The 19,241-nt window shown below is 44.8% G+C and overlaps 2 protein-coding genes across 4 annotated transcripts in view; both read left to right on the top strand.

The window, feature by feature from the left end:
* Window positions 1-19,241, top strand: part of lipf (lipase, gastric) — a 911,257-nt gene that overhangs the window by 177,793 nt on the left and 714,223 nt on the right. The window lies entirely within an intron of this gene.
* The window catches only part of stambpl1 (STAM binding protein-like 1), a 95,156-nt gene that overhangs the window by 69,075 nt on the left and 6,840 nt on the right, over window positions 1-19,241 (top strand). For both annotated transcript variants that reach the window (XM_078223571.1, XM_078223572.1), the window contains 3 exons: window positions 2,479-2,603; window positions 6,767-6,904; window positions 11,483-11,595. In XM_078223571.1, coding sequence (XP_078079697.1) covers window positions 2,479-2,603; window positions 6,767-6,904; window positions 11,483-11,595 — 376 coding nt within the window. The remainder of the gene's footprint in view (window positions 1-2,478; window positions 2,604-6,766; window positions 6,905-11,482; window positions 11,596-19,241) is intronic.

Raw genomic sequence — 19,241 nt, 5'->3', positions numbered from 1 at the left:
CCAATGTCTTGTACAACTTCAACAAGTTGTCCCAACTCCTGTATTTAATGTTCTGACCAATGAAACCAAGCATGCTGAATGCCTTCTTCACCACTCTGTCCACCTGTGACTCCACTTTCAAGGAGCTATGAAGCTGTACCCCTAGATGTCTTTGCTCTGTAACTCTCCCCAACGCCCTACCATTAACTGAGTAAGTCCTGCCCTGGTTCAGTCTACCAAAATGCATCATCTCGCATTTATCTAAATTAAACTCCATCTGCCATTCGTCAGTCCACTGGCCCAATTGGACAAGATCCTGTTGCAATCCTCGATAACCTTCTTCACTGTCCACTATGCCACCAACCTTGGTGTCATCTGCAAACTTACTAACCATGCCCCCTATATTCTCATCCAAATCATTAATATAAATGACAAATAACAGTGGGCCCAGCACTGATCGCTGAGGCACACCGCTGGTCACAGGCCTCCAGTTTGAAAAACAACTCTACAACCACCTTCTGTCATCAAGCCAATTTTGTATCCATTTGGCTACCTCACTCTGGATCCTGAGAGAGTTAACCTTATGCAGCAACCTACCATGTGGTATCTTGTCAAAGGCCTTGCTAAAGTCCATTTAGACAACATCAACTGCACTGCCTTCATCTACCTTCTTAGTTATCCCTTCAAAAAACTCAATGAAATTTGTGAGACATGATTTTCCACTCACAAAGCCATGCTGACTGTCCCTAATCAGTCCTTGCATCTCTAAATGCCTGTAGATCCTGTCTCTCAAAATACCTTCCAACAACTTACCCACCACAGATGTGAGGCTCACTGGCCTGTAGTTCCCAGGCTTTTCCCTGCAGCCTTTTTAAAACAAAGGCACAACATTTGCCACCCACCAGTCTTCAGGCACCTCACCCGTGACTATCGATGATTCAAATATCTCTGCTAGGGGACCCACAATTTCCTCCCTACCCTCCTTCAATGTCCTGGGATACACTTCATCAGGTCCTGGGAATTTATCTACCTTGATGCGCCTTAAGACCGCCAGCACCTCCTTCTCTGTAATATGTACACTCCTCAAGACATCACTCTTTATTTCCCCAAGTTCCCTAACTGTCGCTTAAGCACTGATTTCTCTTTTGTCCTGACGTTACCATTCAGTGGAACATGGGAAAGCTGTTAATTCCAGGCCTTTTAAGAAATGTTTTTAATTGATCATTGTTGTCTATTGGAGAATGACACCAAGGGGCATGTAGGGTTTTAAACCAATGGATCTTTATTTGCAGGTGTGCGTTCTCTTATATGGCTGCTTCTTCTCTGCCTGTTTCCCATGCTAGGAACTTACAACACCACTTCGGGTGAACATATTAATACAGCAGAGATCAATAAGCCAATAAGAATCAATGCAAATGCATAACATTACCCCTCCCCCCACCCTTAAATTGAACATCCCCAAGAATTCAACATGAACAGTAATTAATAAGTCAGTCACTATTAATAGGTCAGATGGCCTGGAGGTCGTCGCTCTGGAAACAGTTGATGGCGAACCTCTGGTGTCTTTTTCTTTACACCAGTGGTAGGTAACCTCCGCCGTTTTCATCTTTGCATGAACTCACCAGTGGTGCGTTTAACCAGCATTAACAGGGGAACGGGAGGTTGTCTCTGTGTCTGAACAGAAGAGGAGGTGTTACTTTCGTCAACCGTGTCTGTTGAGGAATTGGTTAGAAGACAGGAAATGGAGGAATAAATAGTGGCAGCTGGTGTCTAGTGGGGTCCCATAGGGATCAGCGCTTGGGGCCCCAGCTCCTCACAATATACATCAATGATTTGGATGAGGGAACCAAAAGTAATATCTCCAAGTTTGCTGATGATGTAAAACTTGGTGGGAAGATGAGGAGGATGTTAAGAGTACATGTGCAACACATTTTGATTCCCCCACAGTGTTTGCAGAGTGCAGTTGATGACATATGGAGGGAATGACATTGCTTTAAACTCGAGCAGTTACTCTCTGACTGTGCCCTCAGGTTGGGGGGGGAGGTACAACTTTGTGCTGAGTTCTTCATTAAAATGACCAAACTTATGAACTCATAATGGCATAGATTATCTGCACTGAATCCCTGTGGTGTAAATGTTATGTTATTGCATTGTATGGGGAGGCTGTGGTGTAGTGGTATTGTCACTGGACTAGTAATCCAGAGACTCAGGCTAATCTTCTGGGGATCTGGGTTCGAATCACACCACAGCAAATGGCGAAATTTGAACTCAATAAAAAAAAAATCTGGAATTAAAAATGATAGCCATTGTACATAAACATAAAAACCCATCTGGTTACCCTTAAGCAGATCTGACATCCTTGCATAAACTGGATCAAATAAACTTGATTCCATGTGATTTCTGACAAATGCCGAATCTTCTAAGATGCCTGTTGTAACATTGGGAGCGATCAGTTTCTGGCAGGAATATAGCTGATTTCTACTTAACCATGTTTTACAGGACAGAGCGTCGATGGCCTTCAACAAGTTGTCCTCCCTAAAAACCTTTGCCAAAAGTTTTTGATGCAGGCGGATGCTAACACAGCACGAGGAATAGAAACTTGTGGAATTCTGAGTGGAAAGCTGGTAAGCCGCAGAAGAAGAAGAAAAAACATTTTCACGTTCCCTTCTTTCCCCGAGTCGGACACCTCTGAAGCTTGTTTTAATTGTCAACTGTGGGTCCAGTGTTGGCAATGTTGTTCAGTCTAGGTTTTATTTTGCTTTACCTTATAAGTGCCGCGGCTGTACGGCAAGGCTGCATTAATCTTTATCAGCAGTCACAACCTCCTGTTTCCCAGGCTTACGTTCCCATTTCCCAGGTGGCTTCCACCAAAGTTCTGTGTTTGTCAAATGGTGGACATACTTCAGGATAAAGGAAGTGACGGGTAAGCAGCAGAAAAGTAAGTTTCAGAAAATAAGCTTTGGTCTGGATATTGTTAGGCCTGAAAATCATAGAATCCCTACAGCGCAGACAGATGCCATTTGGCCCATCGAACCTGCACCGACAACAATCTCACCCAGAACCTGTTCTATCCCCGTAACCCCACATAGTTATCCTGCTAATCCTCCTGACATTAAGGGGCAATTTATCATGGTCAATCAACCTAACCCGCACATCTTTGAACTGTGGGAGGAAACTGGAGCACCCGGAGGAAACCCACGCAGACACGGGGAGAATGTGCAGACTCCACACAGACAGTGACCCGAGGCCGGAATTGAACCCAGGTCCCTGGCCCCAGGTCCCTGGCGCTGTGAAGCAGCAGTGCTGCCTCTGCCTTGCCTTTATATCTTTTGCTTGAATACAAAGTCGATCATTTTCATATACTCATTGCCAGTACTTACCAGGGAGAGACAGATGGAATCTCCCCATCCAGCCCTGTGGAAAAAAATCAAGAATAACATTTCTGGTGTTTTCCCGTCTTTATAGGGATCTTTGCCAAGTCTTTGCCAAGTCATTGCCAAGTCATGAGCTCTTTAAAAATAGCAGCTGGGATCTGATTCCAGAGGCGGGATTTTACGACCTTGCTCATCCTGAAACAATAAAATCCCATCGGAGGTCAATGGACCGTTCCATGGTTCACCCCTCTCCCACTCCAATTCCCGTGGCAGGCGGGCCGGTAAAAGTTTGGCCCAGGATTTCCGACACTGTTCCTGGAGTTACTGATTTTCAGGAGTGCCTTTTAAGAGTGTGGGCTGATTCAAAAGGGTGAACCCTGCACCCCCAGCCTGGTTGGCTCCATTTCAAGGATAGGCATGTCCTAATCCTCTAGTTTTAATGGAATCGGGCTGGGTTTTCAAAGACTTGTGTCTCATAGCACTTCAGAAGTGTTTTGAACCATAGTCTACATGAGGAAATCTTTAATAAGGCCCTCCTCAAGCTACCCATGTCAACTCATTCCCCACAAGCAACCCCTGTGGCCCCTTCTCATGCCACCCCAATGCCAAAATATGGCGCCCAAATGACCCTTATGATCCCTCGTACTCCCGATGCTAAACTATGGCACTTAATGTCCATTCAGCATTATACACTGTATAGAAGCAGTGAACCCTATAGTGATGAAAGGAATTGCTTAAATTTTTTTTTAAAAAACATTCATTTATTGATAACCTTTCATGTTCTTACAAAAAATTCCTTTTTATTGTAGCCCAATAAAAGTGTCAATCATCCAGACCTTTTAAAATGTCAATACCAGAATTGCAAGCACTTGAACCCTCTTGATTGTGTGTAACTAACCATTGTGACATTGACTGAAGACATTACAGAGAGCCATGTTTTAGTGGTAGCATTTTGACCTCTGAGTTTGAAGTGTCATGGCTTCAAGCAACCCCTGTGGCCCCTGGCGACTAGGGGATTTTCACAGTAACTTCATTGCAGTGTTAGTGTAAACCTACTTGTGACACTAATAAATAAACTTTCAAGTCCAACTTCAGAGGCTTGAACACACAACCTAAGCTGACACTTCCATACAGTGGAGTGCGGCACTGTCAGAGGTGCTGTCTTTTAGATGAGACCTTAACTCAAGGTCTCATCAGGCCCCTCAGCTGGATGTAAAAGATCCCTGGCATTATTCAAAAAAAAGAGCAGGGGAATCCTCCCAGTATCCTGGACAAAGTTTAAGGCAGTACTGAGAGAGTGCTGCACTGTTGGAGGCGGCATTTTCTGGATGAGATGTTACCTGCTTGGTGGATGTTAAAGATCCCATAACACTGTGTTGAAGGAGAACCAGGCAAGCAATCTCCATGTCCTGACCAATATTTATCCCTCCTTTAACATCACAGAAGATCATATTAACTGATCATTATTACTTTGCCATTTTTGAGAGTTTGCTGTGTGAAAATTGACTGCTGCATTTCCTACTAAATAACAATGACTACCCTTCGGCAGTACATCACTGATTGTAAAGTTTTCAAAGTTTACTTACTAGTCACAAGTAGGCTTACACTAACACTGCAATGAAGTTACTGTGAAAATCCCCTAGTCACCACACTCCAGCGCCTGTTTGGGTATACTGAGGGAGAATTTAGCGCGGCCAATTCACCTAACCTGCACATTTTCAGACTGTGGGAGAAAACCGGAGCACCCGGAGGAAACCCACGCAGAAACGGGTAGAACATGCAAACTCTACACAGACGGTGACCCGTGCCGGGAATCGATGCCAGGTCCCTGGCACTGTGAGGCAGCAGTGCTAACCACTGTGCCTCGAAACATCCAGTGGTGATGAAACGATGTATAAATAAAATCCTTTCTTTTCCTCTTGCACCAAAACCAGGTTATCCGGTCATTTATTTAACTGTTGTTTGTGGGATTTGGCTGCAGGTTAATTGGCTGCCACATTCCCTAACTTGCAACAGTGACTACATTTCAAAGGTATCACGTTAGCTATGAAGCAATCCGGGATGGCTCGAATGATTTGAGTGTAAATTTCTCTTTCTGTTAACTGGCAACATGTGTTATTTGGTATAAACAAAAAGCAGCAAAGATTTTGAATTCCAGGGCTGGTGTGCCTGACTGGATGGCCGTCTATTTACCACTGTTAACCGATCAACAAACCCATTTGTTGGCGAGTCTAACTCTGTTTTCAGAGAGAGCTGGAATTAGTGGTAGAGATGTCAGTTCAGGGACACCAGTCACCAACCGACCCCAGCGTCAGCGTACATGCAGCCAAAACCAGCCGTTTTTGGCTAAGGTCAAGCGTCAGATCAAGCCCAGGCTGCGGTGCAGTGCCTCATCTTGTCAGCTTGGATCTTATTTGTCTCCCTTATGGAGACCTTGAATTGGATTCAATTGGATTTTGAATTTGGCTTGAGGAGCAAGCGAGGAATGGATTTGGGTTTGCCTGGTCCATTCTGAGAATTGGCTTTGTAATGATGTGGAGATGCCGGTGTTGGACTGGGGTGGGCACAGTAAGTAGTCTCACAACACCAGGTTAAAGTCCAACAGGTTTATTTGGAATCACGAGCTTTCAGAGCGATGCTCCTCCATCAGGTGAGTGATGAAGGAGCAGTGCTCTGAAAGCTCGTGTTACCAAATAAACCTGTTGGCTTTGTAACTTTAAGGACGGAGTAAAAATGTTTGAAAAATCCAGCTGAGAGTGTTGATTTATCACTGGTGCAACGATCTCTCTGTTTCTTCCAAACTAGCTCTCTGTGACTTTGTCTTGTTTGGACTCTGGGAATCTTTGAACATACCTACTGCATAAATATTGTCCCCTTTAGACGTTTTGTCAGTAACATGTATTCTGATTCTGCCGTCTAAAAAATACTCTTGATGACGGTGTTGTGGGTGGGCTTGGGGGATGTTCCTAAGATCTTCTTGGGCACTGTCCTAATCATCATCCTGTTGTCTCCGAAGTCTGTGCCGTCAGAGCGGAAATGATTTCCATACTAAACCTGTCATAGGAATGGGCTTGAGGGGTATTTATAAACACCAATTAAATGTGTTGTATTCACTCTGCCCTTACATCCACATTTACTGATAACAGGCAGCAATTAATCAGATTTTCATCTGAAGTATTTCCTTGAATTTTGCCCAGGCTTTGACTTCCCTTTTAGAGTCTTGATGCTTCAACACACTGCGTACTTGTTACATTCATGTCGACCCTAACCTCGCATTAAAATAAATACAGTGGACAATTGTAACTTTTGAAGTACAACTGTTTGCTTTCTATCTGATTTGTCATGACACTAACCGACCTGTAAAAGAAAATTGCAATGCTGATTCTTGTCATTCTTTGTCATTCTGTTTGCAGACACATGATGAGTTTATAATTACACATGTGATAATACCCAAGCAGTCTGGGGGACCAGATTACTGTGACACTGAGAATGAAGAGGAACTGTTTACTATTCAGGAACAACATGACCTCATCACTCTGGGCTGGATCCATGTAAGTTAATAAAGTGAATGTTCTGACTATGTGAGAAAGGTGCTAGGCTTTTCATTCACACTGTGAGATATTACTGTATGGATGTTTAACCCATTTATCTAAAATAAATAAGGAATGTTTGGCAAGAGAAGTATCTGTACGCTAGTATCACACTAATAAAATGTATTAAGTGATTACATATAATTTAAGGGGACACTCTCTTTGAATTAAGTCCAGCATTCTCAAGCAAGAAATCATGGTTCAATTTCTTGGTTATGGTTGATGTGTACATTTGGGCTTCATAAACTTTGAGCAGCCTAACAAGGCAGAGTCTTTTATTTAATTTAAAGTTTAGTTTATTTATTAGTGTCACAAGTAGGCTTACATTAACACTGCAATGAAGTTACTGTGAATATCCTCTAGTTGCCATACTCCGGTGCCTGTTCGGGTACACTGAGGAAGAATTTAGCATGGCCAATGCACCTAACCCACACGTCTTTTGGACTGTGGGAGGAAGCCCATGCAGACACGAGGAGAATGACCCAAGCTGGGAATCGAACCCGGGTCCCTGGCGCTGTGAAGCAGCAGTGCTAACCACTGTGCCATCGTGCCGCCCACGTTATTCAAATCTATGTCTTAACAGGTTACTTTTATGGTGACAATAGAAAATATTATGGGCTAGATCTGGCAAGGTAATGGTATGTATACTAAGAGCTAACTTAATGGGTGAATGATGGAGGGAAAAAGATACGAGATGTGGATGACAGCGATAATAAAAAGATAAGGTAGTGGCTTGGGAGGTGTTGAAGAGAGCAAAACACCTATTACTTGCCTTAGCCATGTTATCTGCTTACCAGGGATGAAGTTGATGACTATTGTGAAAACAATCCCTTATTATGGAGAATGTGGTGTGTTGGAAATCAATAAAGGACCAAAACTATTCTTCCTAAGATATTCTCATGTGAGGGTAGCATTTCACTCTCCCAGAGGTCTGGGCTGAAACCAAATCTTGGAAGTCTAATAGCTCAGTTAAACATTGCCACTTATTACCCAGAGCTGCTTTAATCACGGATTGGGAGCACAAGGTGAGTTCTAATATCAAACGGCCAAGAGTGGGTTGACCGAATGAGGGACATGGCCAGAGAAGAGGGAACCCAAACTACATGGGTGTTGTTGTACACCTGCCAGTAACTGGTTATGATGTGGAGATGCCGGCGTTGGACTGGGTTAAGCACAGTAAGAAATCTCACAACACCAGGTTAAAGTCCAACAGGTTTATTTGGTAGCAAATACCATTAAAGCTTTCGGAGCACTGCTCCTTCGTCAGATGGAGTAGATATCTGCTCTCAAACAGTGCACAGACACAGAAATCAAGTTATAGAATACTAATTAGAATGCGAAACTCTCCACCCAGCCAGGTCTTAAAGGTACAGACAATGTGGGTGGAGGGAGCATTCAACGCAGGTTAAAGAGATGTGTATTGTCTCCAGACAGAACAGCTAGTGAGATTCTGCAAGATCAGGGGGAAAGCTGTGGGGGTTACTGATAATGTGACATAAATCCAACATCCCGGTTTCGGCCGTCCTCATGTGTGCGGAACTTGGCTATCAGTTTCTGCTCAGCGACTCTGCGCTGTCGTGTGTCGTGAAGGCCGCCTTGGAGAACGCTTACCTGAAGATCCAAGGCTGAATGCCCGTAACTGCTGAAGTGCTCCCCCACAGGAAGAGAGCAGTCTTGCCTGGTGATTGTCGAGCGGTGTTCATTCATCCGTTGTCGTAGCGTCTGCATGGTTTCCCCAATGTACCATGTCTCGGGACATCAGGTAGACTGATACGCTGCAGGAAAGGATGTCCCGAGGCACGGTACACTGGGGAAACCATGCAGACGCTGCGACAACGGATGAATGAACACCGCTCGACAATCACTAGGCAAGACTGCTCTCTTCCTGTGGGGGAGCACTTCAGCAGTCACGGGCATTCAGCCTTGGATCTTCAGGTAAGCGTTCTCCAAGGCGGCCTTCACGACACACGACAGCGCAGAGTCGCTGAGCAGAAACTGATAGCCAAGTTCCGCACACATGAGGACGGCCTAAACCGGGATGTTGGATTTATGTCACATTATCAGTAACCCCCACAGCTTTCCCCCTGATCTTGCAGAATCTCACTAGCTGTTCTGTCTGGAGACAATACACGTCTCTTTAACCTGTGTTGAATGCTCCCTCCACCCACATTGTCTGTACCTTTGGTTGGCTGGAGAGTTTCGCATTCTAATTAGTATTCTATAACTTGATTTCTGTGTCTGTGCACTGTTTGAGAGCAGATATCCACTCCATCTGACGAAGGAGCAGTGCTCCGAAAGCTTTAATGGTATTTGCTACCAAATAAACCTGTTGGACTTTAGCCTGGTGTTGTGAGACTTCTTACAGTAACTGGTTACACAGAGGAAGTGCTGGAGTTAGTTGTGTGTTTAGTCTACCCGTCAAGGGGAACCTAAGGAGGCCTTGTGAGGCAAACACATTGAAGAAGTAGGGAAACTTGTTCCCTCATGAAGTGAGATGGACCAGCCTCAGCCTACCAGCAAATGTATCATGAACTTACGTCAGGGGTGGAAACTTCTGCTCTCTGTATCTCATCATTGCTCTCTGGTAAGTCACCTCATTACTTCTGCTTAGGAGCAGAAGTGGGCCATTTGGCCCCTTGAGCCTGCTCCACCATTCAATAGGATCATGGCTGATCTGATTGTGGTCTCAACTCCACATTCCTGTTTGCCCCATAACCATTGACTCCCCTGTCCATCAATAATCTGCCAAACTCAGCCTTGAATATATTCAATGTCCCAGCCTCCACTGCTCTCTGGCGAAGAGAATTCCACGGACTAATGACCATTTGAGAGAAAAAAAACAATCCTTATCTCCGTCTTAAAAGGAAAACCCCTAATTTTTAAACTGTGTCCCCTAGTTCTAGGCTTCCCCACAAGGGGAAACATCCTCTCGGCTGTAGTACCTGTGAATTCTCAGATACTTTCAACCAGTTTACTTACTCCAAGGTTTTACCCCGGTGCCCTTATTTGCAAGGTGGACAAAGGACAAACACAAGTAAAGATTCAACAAGTTTATTAAATAACACTATTAACCCTTAAATTACCCACATAAAACAAGAGGATACCCCAGCAGATTCAAGTATACTACCAGTAAAGATGGCTTGGTTAAACTGCAGGCCCGATTCTCTGAGTCCCTCTGGTCTGTTGTCACGAAGGTGAGTCTCGATGGCCGCTTCTTCCTTCCTTCCTTGTCTGGTCAGTCTTCTGAATGGTCACGGCTGTCTCCCCTGTCGAGTCTTCGCGCCTGTGTGCCTCTGAGTGTGTCCCTTTATCCCCAGCCTGCTTGCCTTTCCAGAAACTTCTCTGGCTTCTGGCCAATGAGGTCCCAGGAGGGGGTTCCAATACCCAGTGGGTTTCTTGATGTCTGCCTGACAGGACACCAGGGTCCGCCCCCCAGGTGTCCATCTCCATGTTGTTAAACTTGTTATCAGGTAAGGTTTCTACAGGATCTCTTGGTGACAGAAAGTCTGGCCCGATCTGGGCTTCTAACAATAGACCGATGCATTTCAATGAGGTGCCATGATCTCCTGCTAAGTCTCAAGTAGAGTGTAACGACCTTTGATGGGTGGTTGATGGGTCAGGCCCAGACACATTTGTGTATTGTACAATTGGCCTGCCTGCGGTTTGACTGTGTTTGATTTCCATGTGCCTAATTCTTTAATTTAGGATATCCAATTTTATCAGCCTTAAAACTAGGCCCTGTTTATATCACCACGCAGCATTTACCTTGTCCAGTCCCCTCAGGATCTTTATATGTTTCAATAAGATCACCTCTCATTCTCCTAAACTCTAACGGGTAATGGTCCAACCTGTCCAACCTTCGAATACAATAACCCCTCCTTTCCAGTAATCAGCCAAATGAACCTTTTCAGAGCAGCTTCTAATGCGATGATATCCTTTTGTAAAGAGGTCAAAACTGTACACACTACGCCAGATATGGTCTCACTCAGACTCTCTATGGCTGTAGCAACACTTCCCTATAATCAGGGGGTCAAGTGCAACTCTTGGTGCACCGACCGAATGTACTGATTGTGTCTGATGAGATATTCTCAGGAGACTTTGGCTAGGATTTTGCAGACCCACCGTGGGGGATGAAGCGAGCTGGCTAAAAGTCCATTGACTTTCAGCAAGACTGGAAGATCCCAGTGGCGAGCGGGACCAGAAGATCCCAGCCAATGTCCTACCAATCTGGCCCATCTGGTTCACTAATGTCCTTTAGGGAAGGAAATCTGCCGTCCTTACCTGGTCTGGCCTACATGTGACTCCAGAGCCACAGCAATGTGGTTGACTCTCAACTGCCCTTTGCACAAGGGCAACTAGGGCAAGAAATGCTGGGCAGCCAGCGACACTCATGTCCCATGAATGAATAAATGAATAAAAACAAGATAAATAAGGTGACTGTCTGGAAGGAGAGAAGAAATGAATACATATGATTACAAAGATTTATGTATGACCTTTGCATTAAAAAATGGTATTTTTAAGGATGATGTCTCTTTCCAGACTCATCCAACGCAGACTGCATTTCTATCAAGTGTGGATCTTCATACTCACTGCTCTTACCAGCTGATGTTGCCAGAGTCCATTGCAATCGTTTGTGCTCCTAAGCACAATGAGTGAGTTGGTTTTATTCTGCGTGAGCAATGCAAATTTTATATTGTGATACACATATGATGCAATACATAGATAATGTATAATATATGTAAAGCTAACTGGCAGGTGATCATTCTTGTCTCGCTGTTTATGCTTGAACTAATCAAAATCTGATGATTCTAATATTGTATTTTGGGAATAAATTGGTGTGATTTGGAAAGGAATGATCAGACTTGTACCAGACAGCAAAGGGTCATTCTCCAAGGCTGTGCTTGTACTGTTCCCGTGGGAGGAGCCTTGCCTGCAGGAAGCACTTATTAGCAATGTGGGTTATGCTGCCCTGTGTCAGATGTGGCTCTCATTGGTCGCACTCTGTTTCTGAGTCAGAAGGTTGTGTAGTCCCATGTCAGTGTTATGTGTACAGTGTCAGAGCTGTGCAATGTTAAAGGGATGCTGGAGATGTTGTTCTTGCATGACATTAAACCAAGATCCTGTCCTGCCTCTCAACTGGATGTCAAACATCTGTGGCACGAATTTGGAAAGGATGTTCAATGTTCTGGACAATATGTATCCCTGCACCAATATCGCTAAAGCAGAATTATTTGGCCCCTATCACATTGTCACTTGTGGGATCTTGTTGTGAGTTGCGGCATTTCGTTTGTTACCACACTGAGTACAATTCAAGAAGTGCTTTTTTGGATCATGCTCAGGTCATGAAAGGCACCTTATAAATGCAAGTTCTCTCAATCATGACGTACTGATAAATACAGTTGAACAGTGGTGGACAGGTCCCAGATTTCTGAGGTGTAGTGTTGGCAGCCAAGGCTCCTGTCAGCGAAGAGGATTTGTGAAATGATCCCTCGCTTGTATCACTTGGTTTTCTGTAACTACTCGATTTCAGTGGTTTTCAATATTTTGGCCAAGTCTACAGATGGCCCATCAATAGCACATGTTCCCTGATCTAAAGCTCACTGTGCAGAAATAGGCTATTCAGCCAATTGACTCTGTGCTGGCCCTCTGAAGGATTAATTCTCCGCGTGTCATTCGCCTGCCTTTTCCCTGTAACCCTGGACAATGTTCCCTTTCGGATAATAATCCAATTCACTCTTGAATGCAACCAAAAGAGAAAATGCTGGAAAATCTCCACAGATCTGGCAGCATCTGGAAGGAGAGAAAAGAGCTGACGTTTTGAGTCCAGATGACCCTTTGTCAAAGTCCCTCTTGAATACCTCGATTGGACCTGCCTCCACCCACGCAGCAGGCAGTCCACTCCAGATTCTCACCACTCTCTGTGTGAAAAGCTTTTTCCTTGTGGGGCCTCATTTTCCGATGATCATAAAATCTGTGCCCTCTAGTTCTTGATCCTTCCACCAATGGGAATAGTTTCTCTCTATCTACTCTGTCCAGACCCCGCCACGATTTTGAAAATCTCCGTCGCATCTCCTCTCAGCGTTCATCTCCTCTCCGAGGAGGCCAGTTCCAATGTCTCCAATCCTTCCACATTACAAACATTTCTCAACCCTGGATGAATCTTTCCTGCAACCTCTCTAATGTCTTCACATCTTTCCTGTAGTATGGCGCCCAGGACTGGCTGCAGTGCCCCAGTGGAAGCTGAATCAGTCTTTCATTCAGCTTGCCTATGTTCTTTTTAGGTTCACAACTTTCCTCCTTACAGTTTACAATACTTTTAAGTTCTGTATTATCGACAAACTTTAAGATTGTCCCCTGCACCCCAAGGTCTAGATCATTTATTATATATATATGTATCAGGAAAAGCGAGGGTTCCAATACCGACCCCTGGGAAACTCCTTTACAAACCTTCCTCCAGCCCGAAAAATATCTAAAGACCATTGCTTTGCTTCCTATTATTCAGCCAATTTGCTATCCACATTGCTACTGTCCCCTTTATTCTATGAGCTTTAACTTTCCTCACACGTGTGTGTGCTGAATGCCTTTTGAAAGTTCATGTACATCACATCAACAGATTTACCCTCATCAACCCTTTCTGTTACCTCCTCAAAACACTCCAGCAAGTTAGTTAAACAAGATTTCCCCTTTATAAATCCATGCTGGCTCTGTGTCATCAACCCACATTTTTCTATGTAACTACTAATTCTATTCTGGATAATTGTTTCTCGAAGCTTGCCCACCACTGATGTTAAACTGACTGGCCTGTAATTGCTGGGGTTATCTTTACAACCTGTTTTGAACAATTACGTAATGTCTGCAATTCTCCAGTCTTCTGGCACCTCCCCTGAGCCTAGAGAAGACTGGAATATTATGGCTAGCACCCCTGCAATTTCCACTCTCACTTCCTTCAATATCCAAATACATCTCATCCAGTCTCAGTGCCTCATCAACTTTCCGCACCGACAGTCTATTCAACACTTCCTCCTTATCGGTTTTGAAGCCTTCTAGGGACAGACTTTCCTCATCTGTTGCCATGTCCTGGGTAGCATCTATCCCCATGATAAAGACAGAAGCAAAGTATTCATTTAATATCTCAGCCATGCCCTCCGCCTCCATGTGTAAATTCCTTTTTAGGTCCCTAAGCTTCCTCACTCCTCCATTTACCACCCTTTTACTATTTATATGCCTGTAGAAAACTTTGGGATTTTCATTTATGTTGGCTGCCAGTCTTTTCTAATTTCTATCTCCTTTTTCATCCAGGGAGCTCTGGATTTGTTTGCCCTACCTTTCCCTTTTGGGGGAATGTCCGTAGATTGTGTCCGGACCATTTCTGTTTTGAAGGTAGTCCATTGTTCAGCTAGTTTTTGCAGCCAACCTTTGGTTCCAGTCGATCCGGCCCAGCTTCATTCTTTCCCCATTGAAGTTGGCTCTCCCCCAGTTAATTATTTTTATTCTGAATTGCTCATTGTCCTTTTCTATCATCATCCTAAACCTTATAATATAATGATCACTGTCTCCTAAATGTTCCCCCACTGACACTTGCCCTACTTGGCCCAATTCATTTCCAAGAATCAGGCTGGAATGTTACTGTTCCGCCGACCATGGGAATCGGAGTGGACAAGGTGCAGACCATGGGCAGGTCAGTTGGCTTCGGGAGGGAGTTTACGGTTTTGGGATGAGTGAGACCATAAAAGCCTGCCCCCAGTGTCCCACAGTGCATCCTTTCTTGTTGGACTGTTGAAAATGATCCTGAACGCAATCGAGGAACACTTTCCCCTCTCTGCCCTTTACAAGACCATTATTCCAGTCTATACTCAGGTAATTAACATCCCACATTATAACTACTTTATGATGTTTATTTATTAGTCACAAGCAGGCTTACATTAACACTGCAATGAAGTTACTGTGAAAATTCCCCAAGTCACCACACTCCATTGCCTGTTCGGGTGCACTGAGGGAGAATTTAGCATGACCAATGCACCTAACCAGCACGTCTTTCAGACTGTGGGAGGAAACTGGAGGTAACCCACACAGACACGGGGAGAATGTGCAGTCTCCTCACAGACAGTGATCCAAGCCGGGAATTGAACCTGGCTCCTTGGAGCTGTGAGACAACAGTGCTAACCACTGTGCCACCCCTCTGTTTGCGCCTCTTTGTAATTTCCTTGCAGGTTTTTTCTTCAACATCCTTCCTACTAGTTAACATTCTATAGACCGCACTAATCAATGTAATTGCATCTTTTTTGTTTCTTAGCTCTAACCAAATTGATTCCGTCCTTGAACCCTCTGGGACATTCACTTTCTCCAGAACTGCAATGCTCTCCTTAACCAATACCGCCAGCCTTCTTCCTTTTCTTCCCGCCCTCTCTTTTCTGACCAGCGTGTCCTGCCCTTCCTTGAACTAGGTCTCTGTTATCACCACAGTGTCATATTTCCACTTCGCAGTCTGTGCCTGTAGCAAGGGGAGTCGATGGCCTGGTGGTATTATCACCAGACTATTAATCCAGAAACTCAGCTAATATTCTGGGGACCAAGTTCGAATCCCGCCACAGCAGATGGTGAAATTTGGACTCAATAAAAAATATCTGGAATTAAGGATGATCGTGAAGCTATTGTCGATTGTCGGAAAAACCCATCAGGTTCACTGATGCCCTTTAGGGAAGGAAATCTGGCATCCTTACCTGGTCTGGCCTACATGTGACTCCAGAGCCACAGCAATGTGGTTGATTCTCAACTGCCCTCTGAAATGGCTGAGCAAGCCACTCAGTTAAATCAGCATTTCAAGATGGCAGCTCACCACCATCTTTTTAAGGGCAACTAAGAATGGGCAATAAATGCTGGCCAACCAGCATTACCCATGTCCTACAAATGAACAAAAAAAAACTACCCAATCTTATTCAGTATATTCCGTGCATTCACATGCATGCAGTATAACCCTGATTTAGACATCACTACTTTCTCCCTTATTCTGACTCCACCTATTAATTTACTATTCTCTATTCTAGAGTTATCTGTCTCTCCCAGTATTTTGTGCATCTTGGCATTACTCTCTAATATTCTCTCTTGGTTCCCACACTCCTGCCAAGTTAGTTTAAAGCCCTCCTGACAGCACTAGCAAAATACCCCGCTAGGAACTCAGTGCCAGCGCTGCTCAGGTGCGACCTGTCCAACTTGTGCAGGTGCTATCTCCCCCATTGCTAGTCCCAGTGTCCCAGGAATCTAAGGCCCTCCCTCCTGCACCATCTTTCCAGCCACACATTCATCTGCCTTATCCTCCTATTTCTGTACTCACTTGCACGTGGCACTGGGAGCAATCCCATTTGAGGCCCTGCTTGCTAATTTTCTACCTAACACCTAAGTTCTGATTGCAGGACCACTTCCCTTTTCTGAAGTCATTGGTACCAATGTGGACCATGATCTCTGGCTGTTCACCCTCCCCCATGTCCTGCATCCACTCTGTGACATCCTTGACCCTTGCACCAGGGAGGCAGCTCAGCATCCTGAAGTCACGTCTATGGCCTCAGAAATGTCTGTCTGTTCCCCTACTTAATGAATCCCCTACAGTTATTGCTTTTCTTTTCTTTTTTCTCCCCTCCTGTACAGCCGAGCTACTCAAGGTGTCAGAAACCTGGCACTTGCTGCACTCCTCCGAGAAACCAGCTTCCAAAATGGAAAACCGAGGGGAACCCCAGGGGACTCCTGCACTAGCTGTCGAGGACTGCCTGGTGGTCACTCATTCCCTTTCTGCCTCCAGGCCCTTAAGCTGCAGTGTGACCACTTCCCTGAACGTGCTATCCACGTAGCTCTCTGCCTCGCAGACACGCCGCAGTGACTCCAGCCACCTTCAAACCCAGCTTTCAAACCCAGAGCTCAAGTTTCTGCAGCTGGCAACACCTCTTGCGCACAAGGTCATCTAGAACACTGATAGCATCTGTGACTTTGCACATGTTACAGGACACGTATTCCATTCAACTGAGCTGCCCTGCCATGTCTTAACTTTACTTATTTTAGGTTAACCTTATTCTGCTTTGGATTTCATATATTGCCTTATTATATTGGTCCTAAGCTTCCCTTATTCCTGATGCTTCTCAGTTAAATTGAAGTATAGCTACTTGCTGAAAAACATTACGCTTTTCTAATTTACAGCAATTTGAAGACACTCCCTAACAGCAGTTTCTTATCAAGCAATGAACTTGCGGTTTTCATAGAAACCCTACAGCACAGTAAGAGGCCATTCGGCCCATCGAGTCTGCACCGACCACAATCCCACCCAGGCCCTACCCCCATATCCCTACATCCTTACCCACTAATCCCTCTAACCTACGCATCTCAGGACACTAAGGGCAATTTTAGCATGGGCCAATCAACCTAACCCGCACATCTTTGGACTGTGGGAGGAAACCAGAGCACCCGGAGGAAACCCACGCAGACACGAGGAGAATGTGCAAACTCCACACAGACAGTGACCCAAGTCGGGAATCGAACCCAGGTCCCTGGAGCTGAGAAGCAGCAGTGCTAACTACTGTGCTACCGTGCCGCCCTATAATGTCCTATAACGTTTTCCTATAATGTCTCTTTTTTTTTGAAAGTCTGTCTCTTGCTCCACCCCTGTTATGGAAGTGAAGTTTCTTCTTGACTCCCTATCAGATTTTTTGGTGACTATCTTATATTGATGGTCTTTAGTTTTGCACTTTCCCAGAGGCAGAAGCACTGGCCAGAATTTTCCACCTTGTTCCCCCGTGTTGGGGCTGGTGAGCCATTGAAATCTCTGTTCACATCGGTGGGACTGAAAGACCTCTATCTTATCCATAGTTTCTGATATTGTCTTGTAAATCTTCTCTGCACCCTCCAAATCCTGGTAATATATATTTGAGAGTTCAAGTAAGGATGGCAGATTTCCTTCCCTAAAATCATAAGAATCCCTACAGAAGGAGGCCATTCGGCCCATTGAGCCTGCACTGACAACAATCCCACTCAGGCCTGATTCCCGTAACCCATACGTTTACCTGCTAATCCCTCTACCCTACACATCCTGGGACACTAAGGGGCAATTTACCATGGCCAATCCACCTAATCTGCACATCTTTGGACTGGGGGAGGAAACCGGAGCGCCCAGAGGAAACCCACGCAGACATGGCAGTCACCCAAGGCCAGAATTGAACCCAGTCCCTGGTGCTATGAGGCAGCAATGCTAACCACTGTGCCACCATGCCGCCCAAGGGGCACTATTGAACCAGATGGGTTTTTAACGTCAATCGACAATAATTTCATGGTCATCATCAGATTTGTAATCCAGATTTTGATTGAATTCAAGTGTCACCATCTGGGATTTGAACCTGGGTCCCCAGATCTTGCTCTGGGTCTCTGGATTACTAGTCCAATGCCACTGCGCCACCACTTCCCCTCAAGTTTAGCATTACTTTACTTTTCAATTCTATCTCTCTAGAAATAAACCTTCATGCTTTTTTGGCTGCTTATTAACCTGTGTTGTTACCTTTAATGATTTATGTATTTGTACTCCCAGATCCTTCTTATTTCTTTAGCCTAATTAGATTCTTATTTTCCAACTAACATGTGATGTGATATTTTTATGTAAACTTTGGACGAGTACTTTGAGCATAAACCACGCCCCTTGGGTTTTCCCTTATCTTTAAAACAACATGAATCAGAATTTCCTTTCTGTTTCTCTCTCCACCCCTCACCCTCACAAATAATGGATGTAACTATAGGCTACTTCCAATAACATTGAGTATAAACAAATGAGAAAATTCAAAAGCCTAGATTTTTATTCCTTCTGGTTTATTGATCTTCACTGTGCATTATTCCCTGGTTGTAGGATAGGCAGGTAACTGTGGTCTGGCAGTGAGTTCCAAGGTGACTCGTGGAATCCCTACATCGCAGAAGGAGGCTGTTTGGCCCATCGAGTCTGCATTGATTCTCCAAAAGAGCATCTTACCCAGGCCCTATCTCCATAACCCCACGTATCTACTCCGCCAATCCCCCCAACCCCCCCACACTTGGGACACTAAGGGGCAAGTTAGCATGGCCAATCCACCTAACCAACATGTCCATGGACTGTGGGAGGAAACCGGAGCACCCAGAGGAAACCCATGCCCTGTCCCTGCCCACAAAAGTATAGAATCATTGAATCACCATTGTGCAGAAGGAGGCCATTCGGCCCAGAAGGAGACCGTTTGGGCCAGAAGGAGGCCATTCGTATTTCATCATTGTTCCTTGGGATGAAGCAATGATCACAATT

The sequence above is a fragment of the Mustelus asterias genome, chromosome 11, assembly GCF_964213995.1.
Source record: "Mustelus asterias chromosome 11, sMusAst1.hap1.1, whole genome shotgun sequence".
NCBI classification, from domain to species: domain Eukaryota; kingdom Metazoa; phylum Chordata; class Chondrichthyes; order Carcharhiniformes; family Triakidae; genus Mustelus; species Mustelus asterias.
This window is presented reverse-complemented; position numbering and strand designations above follow the sequence as displayed.